At 39.1% G+C, this 24089-nt stretch overlaps 1 protein-coding gene across 2 annotated transcripts in view; it reads left to right on the forward strand.

The window, feature by feature from the left end:
- reck (reversion-inducing-cysteine-rich protein with kazal motifs) overlaps positions 1 to 23141 on the forward strand; it is a 115948-nt gene extending 92807 nt beyond the window's left edge. For both annotated transcript variants that reach the window (XM_052023225.1, XM_052023226.1), the window contains exons 20-25: positions 3711 to 3882; positions 5524 to 5719; positions 7962 to 8169; positions 8592 to 8665; positions 9666 to 9821; positions 16300 to 23141. In XM_052023225.1, the coding sequence (XP_051879185.1) occupies positions 3711 to 3882; positions 5524 to 5719; positions 7962 to 8169; positions 8592 to 8665; positions 9666 to 9821; positions 16300 to 16506 (1013 nt within the window). In that variant the 3' untranslated portion in view covers positions 16507 to 23141. The remainder of the gene's footprint in view (positions 1 to 3710; positions 3883 to 5523; positions 5720 to 7961; positions 8170 to 8591; positions 8666 to 9665; positions 9822 to 16299) is intronic.
- Positions 23142 to 24089: the final 948 nt, after the last annotated feature.

Genomic DNA, 24089 nt, shown 5'->3' on the forward strand with positions numbered 1-24089 from the left:
TGCCAGCGCATGTTGCAGAATCTTGTGCATTCCTAGTCAGAACACAGCAAGCTGACGTATGGGTCTGAGTCCTAATAACTAAAACAAGATTCATACCCCTGCTCCCCTTCCCAGTGTCTGTAGTTTTCTCTTTAAAAGCATTGTTGAATCCAATGGAGCATAATAATGTGTGTAAAACAAAGTCTCTTCATTTCCAACCAGGATTCTTTAAATCAATGACATTTAGTTACCAGCCTATTTGCCAAGGGAAGCAATATTATCTTGTCTACCCTATCACTATCATTTTTAAAACCTGCATTTCTTCCATTAACCTTCCTGGCTCAAAGAAGAATAATCCCAGTTTCTCTAGTCTTGCCAAAAAGAGCCATAATATGGAGAATAGAAGGAGGCATTCACCCCATTATATTTGCAAGTATTTAAACAGTTGCTTTCAAGTACTTAACCATTTCCTTTTAGGATGTTTCTGTTGAATCTACTTCTACTGTCCTTCAAGAATTGCATTTCAGATCACAACAAAAAAAAAATCCTGCAAGTTATTAATATATGTTAAAAGGTGAAATGGTCCAATGAGAGATCACATCATTTGCCTCCTTTGAATCTGATGAGCAAGTGTTCACACTCAAGGAGAATAATGCCAGTTTCTTTGGTTTCTAGCGTTAAAAATTCGGAGGGATTTTGATGGAGTATTTTGGGAGAGATTGTTTCCTGTGGTAAAGAACCATTTAGCAACATAGTTTTCTGACCTTTAGCCAGTGTTGAATCTACTTTGCCATTGGTCGATTATCTAGCATTTTATCAAATGCTCTCTGAGTGTTCATACTGTCAGTAGTCATGGTTTCTTTGAAGATGTCAATTAAATTCTTCAGACATAATTTAAATTTAAGTCTATGTTGGCTGTCATACATTAAAATAATCTTACAATTAATAGTTAATTTTGTTCCAGAAAACGCTGTCCCAAAATTTTCTGAGCAGTGTTTGGTTGAGTGGCTCAATTGCTCAGTTAATTCCTCTCTTTGAACCGGACTGTAGCATTTCAATCTACCCAGGGAGGGTTGAAAGAAGGAATTGAGGGTTAAAACAGCCTTTGCGGTTTGCACACAATAGGCAAGAATCCATCCCTATTGGACAAGGTGACATTGAAAGCCATTTAAGTTCTGCCTCTTTCGCAGTTTCTAGTCCTCACAACTTTCCTGTTCCTCCACTCTTCCTTTGCCAACTTCACTCGTATTGGCATGATCTTTTTGAGAATTCACAAGCATAATACTCATTTCATACCTCTTCCACAAGAAGATTTTGCTCTTTACTCCTAATGCCCCATCCAATCTGAAACTATCTCTGTATGCTTTGTGTTTTTAAATTATTTGGCATCCTCCTTTGTTGTTAGCTATTATTTTCTTATATACTTGCCTTGAATCTTATGTATTTTTCTTCTGTACCACTGTATTCACTTTGATTTTCTATCGTATTATGGATCTTAATATTCTTTTCCCTGTTTCATTATAATCCTTTTCCTTTACTCATTCAGGAAGCTTTAACTTTTCTCTCTGTCTTCTCCCTGAAGTGGATGTAACTAATCCGTATTTGATCTTGCATTCTCTTCAAAGACGTATCACTCATTTACTGTGTACCTTTTGAACTTTGTCTCAGTTTGACCTTGGATAGTTTCCTTTTCAACTCACTAAAATTAGTTTTCTTCAACCTTTAATTTCTTTATCTTAACTTTACTTGATAGATAGAAACGTAGACACATAGAAAAAACTACAGCACAATTCAGGCCCTTCGGTCCACAAAGCTGTGCCGATCATGTTCCTACCCTAGAAATTACTAGGCTTACCCATAGCTCTCTATTTTACTCAGCTCCATGTACCTATCCAACAGTCTCTTGAAAGACCCTCTCGTATCCGCCTCCACCACCATTTCCAGCAGCCCATTCCAAGCACTCACCACTCTCTGAGTAAAAAACTTACCCCTGACATCTCCTCTATATCTACTCCCCAGCACCTTAAACCTATGTCCTCTTGTGGCCACCAGTTCAGCCCTGGGGAAAAGCCTCTGACTATCTACCCTATCAATACCTCTCATCATCTTATACACCTCTATCAGGTCCCCCCTCGTCCTCCGTCTCTCCAAGGAGAAAAGGCCAAGTTCCCTCAACCTGCTTTCATAAGGCATGCTCTGCATTCCAGGCAGCATCCTTGTAAATCTCCTCTGCACCGTCTCTATGGCTTCCACATCCTTCCTGTAGTGAGGCGACCAGAACTGATCACAATACTCCAAGTGGGGCCTGACCAGGGACCTATACAGCTGCAACAATACCTCTCGGCTCCAAAATTCAATTCCCCGATTGATGAAGGACAATACACCATATGCCTTCTTAACCACAGAGTCCACCTGTGCAGCCGCTTTGAGCGTCCTATGGACTCGATCCCCAATCGGATCACAGCTTCCCAAAACACTCTCACTGAAAGAGGCTCTATTTTCTCAGAATTATATCAATTTTGGTGTTTCACTTTGTAGAGGTCCCTCCTGCCCCAAAAGTAGTTCAACCATCCCAGGAATCTGAGCCCTGCCATCTGTACGTCCCTGTGTTAACCTGCCTTAGCTTCCTATTCTTACAGTCTCTAGCACATGGCTGTATCAGTAATCCAGATTCTGTGCTCCATGAATGAGCAGTCCAGGGGATAAAAGCAGTGAGCACTTTGTTTTACCTGAATGATAACTTTTAATGCCATTATTCTTATCTTGTAATGATGATGATGTAATGATGATAATGATCTTGTAATGAAATGATCAGTATGGATGGCATGCAGAACAAAGTTTTTCACTGTACCTCGGTACATGTGATGATGATAAACCAATTTACCAATCTATCTGTCGGCTGCATGGAACATTATGAAAAACAAGACAAGACCAAATGTTCCACACTTTTAAAATGATTCTGACTTGTTTTGCAATGATATAAAAACAATGATTAAATGGTAGTAATTTAATAGTGGTACCTGATGTAATGGTAAACATAGAGCTTTTTGTTACGATTTATTATTTGTTCCTTAAGCTCCACAGTGCGAATGTTGCTGTGAAAGGTCTCTGGTGTCTATTCTACTCTTTGATAATTAACAGCTAATATATAATAATCATATTATTATTTCATATTTTATATTATCCATATTTTTCCTTACAACATACAAGGAGGCCATTTTGCCCACTGAATCTGTGCTCAGAGCAATCCCATTCCCCTACATTTTCCTATAACCTATTTTCTCTTACATGCCCTTCCACTCCCAATCCATCTACACTGAGGATAACTTACAGTAGCCAATTAATCTAGTACGTGGGAAGAAACTTAAGCAGCTGTGGGAAAACCATGTTGTCACAGGAAGCTCCCAACATGCAGCTCCCAAACGCACAGCATTGGAAGTCAGGGTTGAACGCTGGTCACTGGAGTTGAGTCAGTAGCTCTATCTGCTGTGCCCCGATGTCACTCAATTATCGTTCAATAATTATTTTTGGTCCTTAAATCAGATGTTAGATACATCAGTTTAAGAATTTAGCTAAGTTAACGTGCATGGTTGAAAACTGGGTGACAGATTCTATATCAGTGAACAGAAAGAAAATATTAAGCTGGGATAGCTACTAATTTTATATTGTCATGAAGATTTGCAGTACAAATATTTTTTTCCAAGTAAATTATTCATGTATGTCTTTTGTAGGTCTTCCCTGTAATTGTGCTGACCAGTTTGTACCAGTTTGTGCCCACAATGGACGTACTTACCCAAGCGCCTGTATTGCACGATGTGTCGGATTGCAGGATAGTCAATTTGAATTCGGATCCTGTGCATCCAAAGACCCATGCATTTCTCATCAATGTTCCAAAAGTCAAAGGTACCAATATTTTTGTGTTCAAATTCATCTCGCTCTTCAGAGATATTGTTACTAGATCTTGACAGCTTCAGATTGGTATGGGTTTTTCATTTTGCAGCATCTACCCTTTGTGTATGTATATGAACAGGAGACTTTCTTGTGCTCAGTATCATAGCGACCAGTTTGGTCTTTTATAATTTTCAGTCATCACGTTTTTCTAGTTCTTTGTGCTAACATGCTGCACTTTTCTGAGCTGTTGTCATCAGCTAATGTGGTTGTGCTGATGATTTTAATTATTACTTTTCAATAATCTGTAAAATGACCAATACTAGTGATACGATTAACAGTATTACCTGGTTGTCCCAAATCCACAAATTTCTGCAGCAATAAATGGACAAAAGCCCTCGATCTGCACATGCTGATACAAATTTTCAGTATCTCAGCTCTTAACTGTGGGGCCCAGCGGTACCGAGTGCCACAGTCCTTAAACAGAGTAGGACTGCATTCTTCTTCCTCCCTCCCGTTTTGCTTCTAAGTCACTTGGGGCAGTTTGACACTCTTAGCCTCCTGCCTACTGTGCTGTTTCATTCTTTAATTTATTTTTCACATTGTTAGGGAAAAATGCTTAATGAAAGTTGATAAATGCTCATTTGTTGTTCAGTTCTTTAGAAGATTCCTAAATATTTCACAATTAATAAAACACCCTTGAAGCATGGCCACTGCTGTAAGAATTAAAAAATGTTGGAAATATGGTGGCCAATCTCCACAGCCTGCAATATCTGACTTCATAATCTGTCCTGGTGATTTTGGCCAGGATGCTGGGAAGATTTCCCTACTCTGAATTGTGGATTTTGTTTTATCTGAGAGAGCTGACGTAAACATGGATCAACATTTCAGTTGAAAGCCAGTATCTGCACCAGATTAATGCTGTTTCAGTACTGCACTACAATGATACCCTGGATTATGTGCTTGAGTATAGCAGTGGGGATTCAGTCCTTGATGTTTTGACTCAGGATTGACGGTTCAACTTGAGATTGAAATACTGGGAATTGAAATTGTCTGTATATCCATCATTATTTCAGTTCTCCAGAAGAATGAACTGTCTTTAAAAATCCATGAAGAGTACAGAAGAATGAGAGGGGACCTCATAGAGACATTTCGAATGTTGAAAGGACTGGACAGAGTAGATGTGGCTAAGTTGTTTCCCTTTGGTGGGTGAGTCCAGGACTAGAGGGCACAGTCTTAGAATTAGAGGGTACCCATTTAGAACAGAAATGAGGAGAAATTTCTTTAGCCAGAGGGTCGTGGATTTATGGAATTCATTACCACATACAGCTGTGGAGGCCTAGTTATGATAGGTATCTAGTTAGTCAGGGTATCAAGGGACATGGGCAAAAGGCCGGGAATTGGGGCTAGATGGGAGAATAGTTTAGCTCATGGTGGGGTAGTGGAGCAGACTCGATGGGCCGAATGGCCTACTTCTGCTCCTTTGTCTTGTGATCTTGTGAAGAGTTCAAGCAGAACAACTACTGGGATAATAACTGTAGTCTTACAATCACCTAAGCTATGTTTAGTTTTATAACCACCTGCAAATGAATTTGTTAATTTTGTTTTATCTTGTCTGTCAGTAAATTTTAAAAATCCTCTGCGTTGTTTTCAAAGGTGTATTCCAAAATCAAAAGTTTGTCTCACTAGCATTGATTTGCTTGAATGTGACCAGTACGAATGTATCTCAAGATCAGTGAATTGTGAGCTGCTTCCTATTGAACCAGTTTGTGATACAGAAAATGTAGAACACTCCAATCGATGTGCCTTGTACCAAAGATCCAAAACTTTGTCCTATGTGGGCCCGTGCCAGGTATGAATACACATATTTCACATTCTAACAATGTCCTATGGACATATACCATTAGTAGAACTGTGGATTTGAAGACTAATTCTGTAATGTTTCCTACTGAGACTGAGGGGTTGGAGAACTAACTGTTTGGATTTATTTATGACTCTCATGCACCTTGTAATTAACACACTGCAACTGACTGCTGGACAGAAACTTTGCTTGGCTTGTTTGGTTTGCCCACCCTCTAACTGTGCCCAGCAGCTTTCATTCCCAGTTTCCATTCCACTCACTTTTGCTCAGCTCTTTAACTTTCCAGCTTTGAGGAGATTTGGCCCCATGTGACCTTGGGTTTTAACATGCGCTCACCCCATACTTTTTTGTCTCTTCAAAACTTAAATATGTTGTTAACAATTGACTCTGAGTACATTTAAGATTTAGTTTATATTATGTTTAATCATAGATTGGTACATTTGCTTTTGCTCTGCTTCCTTAGCCTTTTCATTGTTCTCCAACTGATCTGCTAAAGATTGTGTCTGGTATTTACTCTGACAGCAAGTATGTTTCTCTGTGAGTTCAGTTCATAGATTACTTATACTACCTATTTGATTATGCACTGTGTTTATCCAGGGCCATCTAACCTGTTGTGAGGCATTATCCTACAGTGGCTGCCATTCTCTATCTTGTCTCTTTACGTAGTACTTCTGCCCCATTCGTCGTAAACTAACTGCACCACTCAACAGCAGCCCTTCAAAAGCTACTACGTTTATTATTATTGTAAACTAGACCATCTCTTTTGTTTCCCCAAAAAATGTACTGTTACCATAACTATTTACATTAACTGATCTCAGCAAATTCTGCCAAGTCTGTTTCCGCCACATCTTGTGTGCTTATTGCTTTGCACACAGTGATTTTGAAACTAACTCTGCTGGGGTCATTTGTGTACTCAATTTTCTATATTTCCTCCTTTAAATTGTATTGATGAAATACAATGTCAGAAAAATCAAGATAACAGTACAACAAATAGTACTTATTGCGAACTTCTTGCTCCACCTTCAGGTGGCATTAGATGCATGATTAAACTTGGACATTGAAATGTTTGTATCCACACTATTTTGCAAAAATGGCATCTTACTGTCCATTCGAATACATTAACAGGTAGTTATAGTAGACTTGGTACAAAAAGTAATTTTAAGTCTGAATATTCTTATAATTATGCACTTAGTGTTACTTCTATTTAACCTTTCTGGCAAAGAAAATTAGCATTGATAAGTATCTTAATACATCATTTAACTCTACACTATAATTAAGGAATCTTAATACATCTCTGTTTTTCTTCATCTTTTCTCAATCCAGTCTTTCTCCATCTTTATTTCTCTTCCATGACAATGAATTCTTCCATTCTAACTTGCTCCATGTTGTTCAAAGCACATGCTATTCATTTAGTACTCATTCAACCAAATTGTTTTAGGATATGATGGATTCTTGTATTGTTCACTCACATTCTGTAGAGGGCAGTATGAGGCCGAGTACTGAGACTATTCTCCAGAATTTCGAAGAGGAGGAGGAGATCTCATCAAAACATACAAAATTCTTAAAGATCTTTAAGACTAGATTGAGGGAACTTGAACTTTTAATATTCTCTGCTTTGGAAGTCTGGAGGTTTGGTCATTGAGTTCTGGACACGAAGGGAATGATGGGACTTAGCGTAGCAGTTAGCACAATGCTATTACAGCACCAGCGATCGGGGTTCGATTCCCGTCGCTGTCTGTAAGGAGTTTGTACGTTCTCCCGTGTCTGTGTGGGTTTCCTCCGGGTGCTCCGGTTTCCTCCCACATTGCAAAGACGTACGGGTAGGTTAATTTGGGTTTAAAATGGGCGGCGTGGACTCGTTGGGCCAAAAGGGCCTGTTACCACGCTGTAATAAAAAATCTTTAAAAAATTAAAAAAGAAACATTGTTGGGAAAGGGATTGAAGTAGAAGAGCAGCCATGGTAAAGCATGCTCACAGGGCCAGATAGCGTACGCCTGCTCCTATTTCTCATGTTTTTACCTAACACTTCCGGCAACTAGTCCAGTAAAATCTCATTAAGATTAAACACACAAGTTTCACTAACACTGGGTGCCTTTCATTGATTAGTTCAGCAATTGTTTCATCAGTTCTGTTAACTCAGTGATATTATTGGCTTTAAGTGAAAGATGCAATCTAACTGTTCATATCAAATAGATCATGCAATGGCACTTCTGGTTTTGTATTTTCTCTGAAGGATATGTGTGGACAGCAGCCAGTTTGTGGTCATAATGGTGAGACCTACGATAATGTGTGTGCTGCCTACTCGGATCGTGTGGCAGTGGACTATATTGGACCTTGCCAAGCTGTGGGCATTCGTCCCGAATATAATTCTCACCCTGAGTGCTCAAATGTCATATGTTCACCACTGCCTAGCAATGGATGCAAGCCTGTCACTCCACCTGGTACGGGGAAAAAGTCTTTTCCTAGAACTCTTAATCTGATTTTGTTTTGTTTTTGTTTAAATCTGCTTAATGTTGTTCTTTTTCTCAAACTCCTAATATCTGCAGCTGGTTTCTTTTGTAGCCATTCATTTTATAATGCTTGATCCAAAGGATTCCACTCGGGTAGAATGTGCAGAGGGAAACTGTGTAAGCAAAATCACATGCTGAAACTAAGCCTGGGGATGATTATTTTCCTTTCTCGATTATTCCCTCCCTGCTGTATTCAGACAGTCCTTAATACTTGAGCCTGAATTTACGCAAGTGAATCACTTTGATTCACATCAATAACTGTTTACCATAAAAGCTTGAACATAAGGCTGTGTGAAAATGTACTGCTTGCATAAAACTGGTCCAGAGGTGTAATGTTTATTCATGCCATCTAGGAGCCTGCTGTCCATTATGTGCTGGAATGCTGCGAGTTTTATGGAGCAAAGATCAGTTGGACAGCCTTGCCAAGGTAAGTCCAAAATATAGAGTCAGAACAGATGGCTTTAGTTTAATTTGGAATAATCATTAGCTAGAGCGACAACCTTTCATACAATTGATTTCAGACATTACTGTTTAGGGGAAACACTTTAATTATTTTCTGTCCTAACTAACTGAGACAGAGTACAGTTTTATTACCTCTATACTTTATTAATGATATTCAGATTGGCTGATGTATTGTGAAATCCAAATGAATTTCTATAAAAGCTATAATGAGGAGCTCATTAGATGGAACAAAAAGACCATTCACAAATTTATGTGCAAATAATTTTTGGAAGAATAGACCAACTGGTTTCTCAGTTTCAGTTTTGACTGCTGCTTGGGCCGTAGTTGGAAATACCTGGACGATAACAGGATGTATACAGGGCCTTTATATTAAAATTTCCTGGAATGCATGCCCTGAAGTTTGCCACAGTAACACTGCTACCTTTAACACTCTCAAACATTAGCCATTCCAGCCCAGAGGCCTATATCATCATTATATTTCATTCTGAATTTCCCTCAACTTTCCCCTTTCTTAGCCTAACAGGATGCTAAAGGTTTGATGTCAGATTCTCCCCCAGCTTTTCATGTTGAGGATTTGGCCAGCTGTCTTGCCAATCAATTCGCTATCCACCCATGTTGGGTGTGGACATCCTTTCCAGGAACCCCCTTCTAGACTACATAAGTGAAACAATTTCCTGGTACAGTAAAGCTTACATAGTTCCACACGCTCGTAACTTTGGTGCCTGACTAACGTATTTTCTGAACTATTGGCTTTACTCCTGTCAGTGGGTCCCAGTGAGTTTAAAGGGCGCATAGGAAGCAGCACCCAGTGAGCTAGATACTAAACCATTGGAATTTCCAAACAATCAGATAGAGTTTTACTGAATAAAAATGATTGATTACCAGAGGGTCATTAGAAAATTAATTTGTAATCCATTACTGGAATGATGGATTGCTCTTACCTTGGCATTTCTTCGTTCTTGTAGTTAAATGGGGGAAGACCAGTTTCTGTACATGACATCCTTTACACTTTACGACTCCACGTATCGGTGCCTCAATGTGATGTTTTTGGATACCTAAGTATAGAATCAGACCTCGTGATCCTCATCATTCCAGTTGATCAAGATCCAACAACACTGCAGGTATGCTTCAAATATTATATGTTTGCTTTTAATTTTTGTGGCTTACATTATGTGCTTTGTGGAGAAATGCATAGCAAAAAGTTTTGAGATAAAATCAGATGCATTTGACATATTCACTTATATAATCAAAAGTCTTATGTCCGATGTATATTCTTTATGTCACACCTTACTTAAGAAAGTGTGGTCAGAGAACTGTCACACCTCAGAATGTACGAACAGAAGTAGGACAACCTGCCCTTTTGTCTGTTCTGCCATTATTATCTGTACATCACATATCCACAGGACAATTATGCGGCTGAAATTACTGCTTACCTCTCAGTTACCGATCAATTATTTGATTGATAATATGTAAGTGACTCAAAAGCAATTTATTGAAACTGGGATAAATGTTAGGCAAGTGACCAAGACCAGGTCAAAGGGAAAAATGTGAAGGAAGCTTTTGTAAATGTGGAGGCATGCCAGTGGATACGTTGACTCTGCACAAATCACAGAGCAGTGCTCTGTGCAGTAATCCAGATGTTGAAGAGGGGCTGTGGATCACAGAGCCTAGGGCATCAAAGCCATCAAGGGATTTCTAAACTTGGAGGGGGATTTTAAAGTGGTTTTGTTAAAGGATAGAGAGCAAGTCGATGAAGACCGGCAATGACTGGATGGATTTTAAAGTTCAGATAATCGGATTCATCTGTGTGGAACTCAGGAGACTTTTAAGTTGTGAGAGATGTTGAGTGCAGTCCAGTCCTGTGGGTTCTGAGGAGGTTGATGAGCCACATGGGACCCGCATACCCTGCCAGGAGATGCTTGATAGGGTGGATAGTATTAGAGATAGTGTGCTTCTTCTACTGTTATTCCTGGACTTCTGATGAAGAGAGACTGTCCGCACTGCCATTCCAGATGCTGCTACTGCATTTTGAGCAATCATGCGCTAGGTGAGAGTGTTTTCACAGAGGATTTTATAACACGTATTGTGTCCTCTGCCCTCCTTGTAATCTCTTGCCATGGAGCTCTGAGTAGAGTACTTTATGGAGTCAGGTGTTGTGGAATACAAATGATGTGGTCAGCCCCTTGGAACCATCTAAATGTCATTGGAGCCTTGATGTTATCCTGGGAGAGGATGCTAACATCAGTTCGCTTATTCTGCCAGTTGATAACCCGACAGTAAAAACTGATGAAGTTTGTGGGAGTGGCAAGGTTGATCCAAAATTAGCTCAATGACAATAAGCATATAAAAGAAAACTCGACTTGCGTTTTTGTGATTGAAAGCTTTTTCCAGTAGGCTTCTACTCGTCTCAGTACCAGATCCCTTCCTTTCTGGGAAATAATTTTGACATAAATGTAGAAGGAATGTTGAAGAATTTTCCAGGTGATGCAGAAATTGGCGGCATAGTTGATAATGAGGGAAAAAAAAGCAATAGCAAGATTGTTTAGGTGGAATTTGGTCTGGAAAATTGTGAAGCAGCACATTTGTGGGTCCAATGCATGCAGCAAACAAAGCAAGAGCATACACAATAAATAATGGAATATTGAATGTGTAGTGACTGATCTTAAAGTGCCTGTCCGTTGACTGCTCAAGGTAGTCAAATATGTCAATGTTTAAGGGGCCATACAGCGTACTTTATTCACTAAATCATTGAACGTTTTCAAAAAGTTTTGGTTGGTCCCATCTAGAGTACCATGTACAGTTCAGGTTCCATTATAGAAAATAGGTGATTATCCCAGAGAGGGTACATTGAAGGTGTTGCTGTTAAAATGTCACTTGGACAAGAGTTTGAACCAAGACAAATGATTGATTTGTATTTCTTTGGTTTGTAAAGGGCAGCCTGAAGGGAAATTTGATTGGGATGTATAAAATTATCAGGGGCCCAGAGAGAGGGATTGGGAAACACCTGTTTCATATAGCAAAGAGGGCAAAACACCAAGGGATCTGGATTGTAAAGGGTCAAAGGGGAGATGAGGATTTGTTTTCATCCGTATGGTGCTGTGAAACATGCAGCCTGAAAGATGGGTAGAAATAGAAACCCTTGTTACTTTTAAACATTCTTATATCTGGATTTGAATTGCCAAAATCTATAAATTAAGGACCAAGAGGTAGAAAGAGAATTTGGGCTGGATTTCTGTAGCTTAGCTCCTGATTTAGATTTTGTTTTGTTGTTATGGTTCTGACATAAACCAAGAAAATTACAGCATGTGATTGGAGGGCAACAAATGTGACTTATTTTTCAAAAGGAATTAGGAATTGCTTGTCAATGTGCGCAACTTAATCAAAATCCGGCCTTCTTGACCACTGCATGGTTGCTAAGGTGACAGGAAAAAAAAACTGAGCCAGTCAGCATTGACTTCTAAGAGTCATGCCTTACTAACTGGTACAGTTCTATGAAGAAATACAAGGACGAATTAAGTAAAGGTGGTGGGTTTTGGTTCATAAGGACTCTTATCAAAAACATTTAATGGGAATGCTTTTAGAAGAGTGCATTGGTACATAGCTAGAGAAGTGAGTAGAGGGCAGGAAGCAAATGGTAAGGGTAGAGGGAGGTTTGCTGGGCTGGAAAGATGTTAATGGTATTTAACTTCATCAGTTGAGAGCTTGTATGTTAGTTGCAGAATGATGTCGACCCTGATGCTGAGACAAAGGTATGGCTTCTTTTAGAAGCCCAACATTAAAGGTAGCTGCGCCTGGAACGTGAGGAGACTTGCCCTCGCCATCCAGACACAAAAGTGGAAGTACAGTAACAGTGCTGGGATGTACTTTGCATTAAAAGGCACTTGGAACTTGATTGTTCAAGGATACATGTTGTAAGGGTGTAACAAAAATATCTTAAAATTTGTTCCTTGTTTATTAAATTAATTTATTAAATTTTATTTACAGCGTGGTAACAGGCCCTTCCGGCCCACTGAGTCCACGCTGCCCATTTTAAACCCAAATTAACCTACCCGTACGTCTTTGCAATGTGGGTAGAAACCGGAGCACCTGGAGGAAACTCACGCAGACACGGAGAACGTACAAACTCCTTACAGACAGCGATGGGAATCAAACCCCGATCGCTGGCGCTGTAATAGCGTAGAGCTAACCGATCTTTCCTGATTCAGCAACAGGAGGTATTCACAAACAAAGTATGGGCAGGACTGAGTTTAGGGGACCGGGGGTGGACAGCCAGTGCCCATGGTTTGGGAGCAGTGGCCAACACATTGTCCACATGTTGCTCTCCCACATGTTGGAGACTGAGATGGGAAGCAGTAGTGGTGACGTCCTGGGTATAGTAGCCACTCTGTTTAATAAGGTAGGGCTTCCCATAAAGGAGAGTAAGGGTGCGGCCTATTGGATCTTGCTGTGTGCCTTGAGAAAGGAGCGTGACTTGCGACAGACAGAGCAACGAGTGGCCACCCTCAGTGGGAAAGTGGTAACCCTAGAACAGCAAAATGTCACCTTAAATGAATTGACTAAGCTAGCCCACAAATGGGCCGGAAAGCCTAAACCCAGCAAACCACCCGAGCCTGTAAACTGATTAAAGCACACCAGGAAGATTGGGCAAGGCTGATGGATCAGGATCCGGGTCCCGTCAGAGTAAGGGCGTTAGTGGCCAAGGGTTGGGACCCCGACAGCTGGGATGGCAATATATGGTGTGACCCCGGCACTCGGTACGGTGACGGTCCTGGGGATCTCCCAACGGGATATGAGCGGGGCTCTACATACGAGAACCTGACAGTACAGACCTGTCCGGTAACGGTCCATAGTCACAAGACTACAACAACCCTGAGAGGTGGGCGGACGACACGAGGAAAGAATGACCAGGGCCTGGAAGGTTGGGGAAAAGGGGCACCTTCTTTGTGCAAATCGGGACCTTTCCTTAGGCTGGGTCATGACCGGTGCTAAGAGACAGAGAGAAGGCTGCGTGAAAGGCTGCTGGACACCTGAGGTTCCCTGCAGCATTATATAGATCGGTTCATTCTTTGGTTGATCAGTATTATTTTGCTTCCTTCTGTATTTTAAGTATTCTTCTTCCTTTCTGTATTTTCTTTATATAACTCCAATAAAGTAGTTTCTATAACCTTTAACACGTGTATAGTGCTTTCTTTGTTTGCATCTTGTTGCTGAATCAGGAAAGAACAAGGAATGAATTTTAAAATATTTTTGTTACAAAGGGAAAGGACCTATGGGCCATTAGGATTCCGTGACACCATGTGCAAACTGGGACCCCTATCCCACCCTATTAAGATATGGAATAAAGAATAAGGCACAGATCCCAATAAAGGCAAGTGGAGCGGGACCAGGATAATGAAGGCGTGGGCCAGATCAAAGTGGCAGGGTCCAGTGAGACTGAATCTTCAGTAACAAGATCAATGAACAAGAGGGATAATTTTCCCACTGCCCGCTAACTAACGATCTCTATATTTTGGAAGTGAGACAAAAGTACTAACGTTTATTGATTATGCCAAGTTATTTACTATGGAAAATGGTGAAAAATGCTGTCAAAATCTTAACTTTCTCATCTCTAAACAGACCTAATATGGTCACGAACATCATTCTATTAAACTGTGGTGGGCCTTCCTCATCTTCAGTATCTGCAAAATTCACCACTTCTGCCCAAGCCTTGGCCGTCTCATACATTTCACCATTCAGTGACAACTGTAGGTATGCTGTTCAGGTTCTACGTGTTACACTGGCCCCACTCATTCACTGGAATGGTCCTGTGCTGTCACACTGCTTTCTACAAGTGGAGACTGCAAATGCTGGAATCTGGAGCAACAAACAATGTGCTGGAGGAACTCAGCAGGTTGAGCAGCATCTGTGGGAGGCAAGTAGTTGTCATCGTTTCAGGTGCATTGGGTGCAACCCTGCATCAGGGTGTTGACCCGAAATGTTGACAATTTCTTTCCTCCCACAGATACCGCTTGACCCGCTGAGTTCCTCCAGCACATTGAATGAGTCATAACAACACCACAACTGAAGCTTTAGGTTTCAACACATTCTGTGCCACAAGCTCTGGATCTGGGTCTGATTGTCTGTGTCTCTAGCTCTCTCTGCCCAATCTTTCAGGCTTAACTGCATTGTTGACTTCATTAGTCGAACCCCATGTCTCGGCGGCCCCTCCAAGCCTATGTCCCACATGCATGTCTTTGCTATATGCATACTTTCCAACTCAGCACTCTCATCGCCTTTTTTTCATCCTCTGTATATCCAGGGTGTCCATACGTGCATTTGTTGCATTCTGCAGTAAGTCTATCCATCCATCACCCCAATTTTCTTCCCTGTTCCCTAAAGTATCAAATGTAAAATCTTTGTCCTGTATTTTTCACTATGTCTAGAACTTTTCTGGCCCAAGTTTTCCATCCTCCCAACACAGTTCTTCAGAACAAGCCTTTTTGAGCCTCCCTCGCACTCTCCATCTGATAATATTAGTAACAAAGCTTTCAGTCGGCTAGGTTCATTCCAAAGCATCTCCACCTCCCTCCCTATTTGTCAGTAGCCCTCTCACCGATGTTCAGAGGGTTATAGGTTTAAGTTACACTCCAGAGACTTGTGAACATAACTTAGTCTGTCACTGATTATAGTTCAGCTCTGTTTGTGCTTTATGTAGCGTGATTGGAATCACATCTCCAGGTCCCTCTATGGCATCAGAATGGCATACTGATTATGGGTTTAAGTCCCACTGCAGAACACCTAATAAATGGATGACACTCTTTGGGGGTAAGGGAGTTTCTGGGCTGTCAGACTTGCCATCATTCCAATGAAACTTTAAACCAAGTCCTTATTTTCCCTAACTCTGTCCAATGTTTATCTCTCAACCAACATTACTATAACATTATCTCATTGCTGCTTGTGGAATTTTACTTTGTGCATTTGGCTGCCACATTGGTTCCAACAGTGAGTACACTGCATAGTACTTCATTGAAGTCATAAAAGGTGGGATGTGAATGCAAAATATTTCTTTGCGTTAAAGATGCAATATAAACAGGATAAGATAAGATTTCTTTATCAGTCACATGTACATTGAAATACACAGTGAAATGCATCTTTTGCATAGAGTGTTTTGGGGACAGCCCCCAAGTGTCGCCACGCTTCTGGCGCTAACATAGCATGCCCACAACTTCCTAACCCGTACACCTTTTGGAACGTGGGAGGAAACCGGAACACCCGGAGGAAACCCATGCAGACACGGAGAATGTACAAATTCCTCACAGACAGTGGCCAGAATTGAACCTGGGTCTCTGGCGCTGTAAAGCATTATGCTGACTGCTACACTACTGTGCCTGTCCATTGTCTTTGTAAGAAACAAACTCTTTCTTGATGAGTGCAGTTATTTAATCCAGGTGTCCTTGTTATAGAGTAGGGCAAATGTGAATTTTCATTATAATGTATAATTCCAATCTTTTTCATTGTGATCCAAACTATTCCATAAAATAATCTTGAGGATTCTTAAACTTTTCCCACTGAGAATGCTTGAAATATTTATAACCAATATATGTTTGTTTTAAATTGCAGATTGAAGCTTGCAACAAAGAGGCTGAAAAAATAGACTCCCTAATACAATCTGCTAGTCCAGCTTTAATGGCCCATGTTCCTCTGTCAGCACTCACTACCTCACAGGTGCAAGTTTCTTCAACAGATTCATCCGACTCTGCAATGACAATCCTCTCCTCAGCTGCACTTTCACTAAACCTCGTTTTTGCTTTGTCAGGGTTCTTATGATTCCAACTGATATTGCATGTTTTTACCAGAATAAGGCTGCATTTAATTTGCCATTGAACTACAATTGGAAGGTATGCTTAATGACTGAACTACACATTGGAGAAGCCAATGAGCTATACAAAGCTTAAACTTCAGTACTTTTTAAGTAAAAGTAAAAATCCAAAATATATCTTTATACAAGCCTTTTAATGAAGGGATGTGTCTATTGTATTTAAAATGAATGCAGTTTAAGTTGATAGTTAACAGTTTTAGTGTGTTTATTTTTTAGAAGTTCAAAAGAATTTGGATCTTAATGTACAGCAATTTACAAGTCTAGTGTGCAACAGGCAACTTGACCTAAAACAAGAAGTGTTTGAATTCACTACCTTTTCTAATTTATAGTTTCTACCAACATTGCATTAGTTCAGGTTTATTTGAGCAGATCTGTAAAGCACATTGAAACTTTAATGGAAATAGTTTATACTTGCAGGCCCACAATTACATGGAATCTGCAGCACAGAAGCTGGTCGTTTGGACCAACTGGTCGTGTGTCAAGTGTTTCAACTTCACATGAACTTCCTGCTACCCTGCCTGACGCCTGTCTATTCTTTGCATCAACTCATTAAATGTGTCACTGTTATCCACTTCAGCCACTGCTGTGAGTTCCCTATTCTCAACACTTTGCTAAACGTCACTTCAAACTGAAAACCATTTTAAGAGTAATTTAACTCCACCAAGTAAAAATCAAAATTTTCATCATATAGTTTGACTATTACCATAATTTCTTTCAGAACAAGCATGATTAACTCTCCTGGAATAAGCCATATTACTGATTCAGTTAATGTACTAAGATATCACATGTAGTCTCTTCAAATGCTGTCCAATCCTATGTAGGTCCTGTGTAGAACTGCACATTAACTATTTGCTTCTTGTTTATTCAGCTTCAACCTATTTATTTTACTTTTTTGCTTTGATTTGTATTTAAATCATAGAAACTTCTGCACAGCGTTAATTCCATTTTACCTGCTGCTTTCGAATTCCTTTCGACAGACTGCCTGCAACATTTCCTGCCCATCTCCTTGCTGATGGTTTTTATGTTAATTTTTATTGTTAATTTTAAAATCCTTTTTTTTGGCCAAGTAGTTGAAATATTCATTTTACCACCGTTAGTCCTGCTGCAATCTCTTTAGCTGGCATTCCTCTTGTCTCATGCTTAAAACTTCAATAATGCACTGCCCTATTGCTTGGAAATTCCGACGGTTGGGCATCAGGCTGTGCTGGTTGTTTCCCCTGTTCACTTTAAACTCACTGGGGCCCTGTTTCTCACACTTCCTTTAAACTCTCCAAGGTCACTGGAAATTTTCTTACCTTAATTCACGTTATTTAAAAAGTGTGTTGTGAAATTTTTCTGATGAGGAATTATCTCTTCCCTGGGAAGTAGGGTTACATTAAATTAATTAATTGTGATATCCAGTCATCTACAAAACCTGCCAATTGGCCATCTCCAAAGTCCTGAGGATGCCAGATTATTGAAGTTTTACTTTTGATTTTATCTTGTTGCTATATTGTTTTAAACTACCAACTTTGCCATCCAATTAGGGCTGTCTAAAGTGTGCTCTTTACTTCACCACCACTGTTGTCTGACTGTCTCTTCAGTCTACCTCATCTCTCTAAAAAGTCAAGTTAATTTTAAGCTTTCAAAATACACACCCATTTTCATTTACATTTATTATTCAAAACTCGAAATTCCTAATGAATTTCATAAATACTGCATGTGGTCATCAAACAATTTTAAATCTTTAATTTGAAACAAATGAAGATTCAACGAATAATTCTGTTTCTAACAGTGCTTCTACACTCTATGGACAAAGCTTGCCATCTGCGTATAGAATAAGGGGCTATGCTGATCTGAAATATACTGCTGAAAAACTGATGGATTAACCTTTAAAAGGGAAACAGATAAACATTTAAAAGAAAAATATTTGCTGGACTGTAAGGAAAGTGCAGACGGACGAGTTTAAATAAATAATAACCTGGAGCAGATTCAGGTTATGCAAAGTTACTTTTAATGACATGATTTAAAAGTTAGATATCTTGCTCCTCGTTTTTGACTAGCAAGAGGTGAAAAATTATGGCTTGGGTGGAAGTGTATTTTGGATAATGGAAAGTGGAAATTCTGTTAAGGCAGAATCCTTTGGGGCCAAATTACTAACTTTTGGCTGATAAAGCATTAATGGAACTTGAAAAGTTTGACATCACTCTAAATAGTCTTTGTTTAACTGACATGAGCTCTGTATAAGAAGTTCAGTGTTTTCACCACTACCTGTTGTAGCTCAGCCATAACTTGCTCATTTCATGCCCACTTTAAACTGATGTAGTTCTTAAATATATATATGTTTGTTACCAATGTATTTAAAAAGTTTACATCCTAATCAGTATTACAGGTGAAGTTATCTTTGAAGGAAATGGTAGCACTTTCTTTTTAAAGAGCATGAACAAGTTTACTAATAATGGGTTTATATTCAGAGCGTGATGATCCCTGAAGCAGCAAAACTGAGTGTGATATAGAATTGAACCCTACAGATGAGGTCAGACTTTAACTGATGCCATTTTTATCTTGCATTTAATTTGGACAATATCCTTACAATATGGATTGAATTTTTTTTTAAAGGTAATCACCTTTGTGACTTGATATGCCCACTGTAAGCCATAAGGGACAGGGCCACATCTATATGATATGTGCTACGATAAATGCAGGCTGAATAACCAGCACACTTGCTTCCTAGTCAGAACATGGGTTCAGAACCCATTCCAGAGATCCAAACACATAAACTTCGTTGCAGCGCTAAGAGAATGTTGCAATGTTGGTGTTGTCTAGCAAAAAAAAATACTTTAAATTGGGACAATTTTTGGCTGTTCAAGTTGGGGAAGAAATTATGTGGCACTCTTCAAAGAAGACTAAGTTATTTCCTTATAATCAGATTTATTATCACTGGCATATGACGTAAAATTTGTTGTTTTGTGGCAGCAGTACAGTGCAAGACGTAAAAAAATCTATAAATTAATTTATCCCTGAACCAACACTGACAAAAAAAACCTATCTGGCTGTTTTTCTCATTACCTTTTGCAAAACAGTGCAACTTACTGTAATATTTCCCTGCATAACAATAGTAACATTTGTAAAATATTTCCACTTGTAAATTGTAAAGTAATCCACTGCATTAAATTGACTTAAGGATGTGGAAAGTGCTACATTAATGCAAGTTCATTCCTTGTGCATTTTCCTGCACTCACCTATATGCTCCCTCTCCAGAGAAACCACTCTAAACTACAGACAGGAATTATAAGCAATGCTTTGAGTCCCTGGCCATAATCTACAGAATCTTCCACTGCAACGATATATTTAAATGATAATTACAACTGCGTGACAGTTCTGAATTATGTGACAGTGTTAATACCTTTTTGTTTACTGTAGATAACTGCTTTGGCTATTTTTAAATATTTGCAATATGATGAAATAATCTAATTTTTATTTGAAACAAGTACACAGTATAATTACCATGTCCCTATCGTGTGGTCACAGCAGTTATACTTTAAAAGCGCTACATTGAGATATCCTGATATTATATTTTTCTATCAGTAGTAGTCACTGAGGTCACGATTATCAAATCTATCGTACTATCTTCAGAACGGATCACATTCCCTACCACTTGTATTGATAGGGGTAGTCTTAGTTGTGTTCCAGGTCTCTGCTGTGCATTTAAAGATTGCTGAAAACACCAGGAAGTTTGATGCACTTTACAGTCTTGCCTGATAAACTCTGGCAGGTTCCCCAAAAGGCAGAAATTTGAGTGGGTTCAGAAAATGCAACCAAACGTTTCCCAAATCCTACATCTAATGGCTTGAGCAACTCAGGTAAAAGGTCTGTTCAGATTATAATCAAAATTCTATTCAATACATGTGATTGGTTTTGATAACCTACATGACATGCAGCTATAGTGTATGTGAACCTGCACGTAGCTGCCTAATACAGCAAAAATAATTTTTCAGAAATGAAACCTACTTATTCATTTTATAACATTTAACATTGACCCTTCTCGTACAGTTTCAAAATATTCTAAATAGAGTAAAACTCTGATAATCTGGCACTGGACTATTTAGAAATCCTGATGGTTCAGGCATCACCCCAGTGATGTTTGCCATACACCATTTAAATTCACAGGGGCCCTGTTTCTTGTGCGCCCCACTCACCGGGGCCTCTGTTCCCATGCTCCCTCCTCACTCACTAGGGCCCCGGTTCCCACATTCCCTTCCTTCACCAGGGCCATGACACCCACACTCCATTCCCACTCACAGAGGCCAAGTTCCCGAGCTCCCTTTAGACTCACCTTGACCCTAATTCCCGTACTCCCTTCGCACTTACCTGGTCGTGCTTCCCTTGCTTCCTTTCAACTTAACTGGTCCGCTGGAAAATTTATTATCATTGTGTGTAGTGTCTTAAAAATGGTAAAGTGCTTGGTAATGACATCCAGTAGTCCAGAAAATCTGCCAATCTGGCACCATCAAGGTCCTGGCATGCCAGAGTTTAACTGTATTAGGAGAATGTAACAACCATTCTAGTTTACAGTGACTGTATGTGAACAGCCCTTAGGGGTGTTCCTGTGAAATGCCATTAGGCACTATATAAATATTTTTCCCCCCAAATATCCCTTAACAAAAGCAGGTGACTGAGTGTTTTTTTCAATGATTTAATTAAAACGGTGCATTAACGTATCAATTTCCTGATCCATCTGCATGGCAATGAATTATTAAACTTCAAAGTGCAGATTCACGTTTACTGTGGTGCTCCTCTTTGAAGAGTTCACACAATTTGGAGGAAATCAGGCACAGCTTTTAAACTGTCAACATTATTTTGGGAGAGGCGTTACTCCTTATATACAGGAAGTCCTCGGGTTACGAATGCCCGACTTACGAATGCCCGTACTTACGAACCGACCTCCGTAAAGCCTATTATTTTAAAAAATCGAGTTACACACAATGGTTCGTGCTAACGAACGGGCGGACTACTTTGCGCGACGCTCAAAACACTGCGCGTTATTATTACTATTACTGCATTATTATATTTATGATGTTTTAGGTAAAATATATACTATATACTAAGACAAACATTTGACTAATTGACGCTAGATGTGAACTGTACGTAACTGTTCCGACTTACATACAAATTCGACTTACGAACAGACTCAAAAACGGAACTCGTTCGTAATCCGGGGACTTCCTGTATTTCTACTTCTTACCTGGTTCCATTATTCTCTCCTGATGTGATGCAGTGCAATAATAATCTTTGTATAAACTGCAGTGCATTCTTAGCATATCAATTTAACTGTTCGCCATTCAGAACCAAAAATTCCTTCTAAAATATTTGCCAAGACCTGTGACATCAATTCAATCCATCTGAGGATTTTGTACTAAATCAAGTTTTCTTATTTGAAATTGTAGTTAGGTGCTTTTTTTTAAAAAAAAGCTTCGTTCATGCTCCTTTAAGTGATACCAAAAAATGAAAAAAAATTGAACCATAAAATTTGATTAGAAATGAAATACATTTTCTGCAAATATTTGAATTGAAATGTATTGAAGTTTAAGAGGACATGTAATAGAGTTTTGCACAGTTATTCACCAGTGTTGCCTTTTTAAAGTTTAATTGATATTTGTACATTGCAGAAAATGTATTTTTTACATTAAATGGTTGGTTTATCTATTTTCAGTTAAAGGGGAAGGAATGCGGGGAGGGTGGGAGATATTAAATATCCTATTTATATGTAGAATACTTTGAATATGTAATCTTCCTTCCCCTTTAAGGATTACAATTTTTACTCGAGTAGTGAGAGTTAATAGTTTTCATGGTGTGAAAATAATTGATGCTGTCTTTTTAAGGCCATTATATATCTATAACAGCACACAAAAGCAAGATCTAGCAATTTTCCAGATTCTTGTTTCATTTTAAATGAGCTTTTCCAAGTTTATCGGAAAGTATTCTTCTCTTTGAGTAATAGAATTGCTCTCTATTTTTGTTAAGATGGTAAAAAGAGAGCCATTTTTACAGTTTGACAATCATTTAAATATATAAAATAAGCTGAAATTTATTATTTTAATTATTCCTTGAAAGATTAAAAAAATGAAGTGTTTAATTCATGGGCTGGAGCTGAAATATTTATAGTGTATATGCTATTTAAGTTCTTATGAAGGTTTTGATATACAACTTTATGAAGTGCCATATGAAAGTATTAATGCATGATAACTGATGGATCATTTTCAACTTAAATCCATTTCTAAAATGTGTGACATTGTACTGTCAAGCTGAATGTTGTGTGCCATCTTTACCTCTAGTTTTGCTCTTTATTTTTGTACTTGGTGCACACACAAGCCTATCTTTTATATGAAGTCAATTTTATATCTTCAGTATTATTTCATAGGTGCCTTCCAGAAAATTTGTTTTAAAATGGAAGATGTGCAAAAATCAGATTTTTGTCTATTTTTTAGATTTTGTGAACTTGTAGGCACTTAATGTAGACAATGTATCACAGTACAAGGACTAGTTCTCCTTGGAAAAATACCAGTATTTATGTTATATATGTTAATTCTAATAAAGAAGTACTTTAAATAATTGAAATTATTTTGTTTTGATGTGGATTCTTAATGGTTATTTAGAATACTCAACATAATTCCTCTAGCCATAGCTGATTATTACTTTATTGTTACAGATAATATTGAAATTTTCCTCTATGGCATTTCCACACGTAACCTTATTGCTGATGTAGACATTATCTTGCTGAAGCTGTGTGGAGCTCCTAGCACTGTCTGTTTATCCCAATCAAGTGGTTACATTCTTAAACACCTGAATAATCAAGTTCTGTGGACTATGGCCCTAATATTAAACTGGAGATCAGAATATCGTGCGAGGATGTTACCGGGGGTGAAACCACAGCATTGAGCAATGTCTAGGACTGGTCTGTTTTAAATGAGGCTTTCAGGTTGATGTGTCTATGGGAATGTTACCCATTTTGTAAAGTGCAATTTCCAGCCTTCAACCACCTCATCGACGGAGGTCAAGGGAAAGATTGGGAAAATCTAAAGAAAGATTGCCACTTGGAAATATGTCTGCTAAGTGCCACTGCTTTCCTAGAGCTGACCCTAGGTAAGGTTAGGCTGGGATGGAAGTCATGAGTTCAGTGACAATTTAAGAATTCATCAATTTCATTTCATAACTTCTTTCCCAGTGATGGATGGAAATGGCGATGGGCCTGTCCTGTATTTTTATTATTTCAAATATATATTTTACATTCAGGAAATGCAACAGGTCCATGGTACATGTCCTTTCTCTACATTTACAATGCGTTAACACTGCTCGTGTTTCCAAGTTAAACCATGTACCTGTGAAGCTTTTGAGCGGCTGTTACACAGCGCCCAGCCCCTCAGTGTTCAGTGGTGGCAGGACCCTAGACGGTGCTCCTTTCCCTACAAAGCCTTTGCAGTGGCTGCACCGAGCTTCAGCACATGCTCTTGCACCTTGGAATGTGCCAATTGAAAGTATTTACTTGTGAACA

The sequence above is a fragment of the Pristis pectinata genome, chromosome 9 (assembly GCF_009764475.1).
Source record: "Pristis pectinata isolate sPriPec2 chromosome 9, sPriPec2.1.pri, whole genome shotgun sequence".
Lineage (NCBI taxonomy): Eukaryota > Metazoa > Chordata > Chondrichthyes > Rhinopristiformes > Pristidae > Pristis > Pristis pectinata.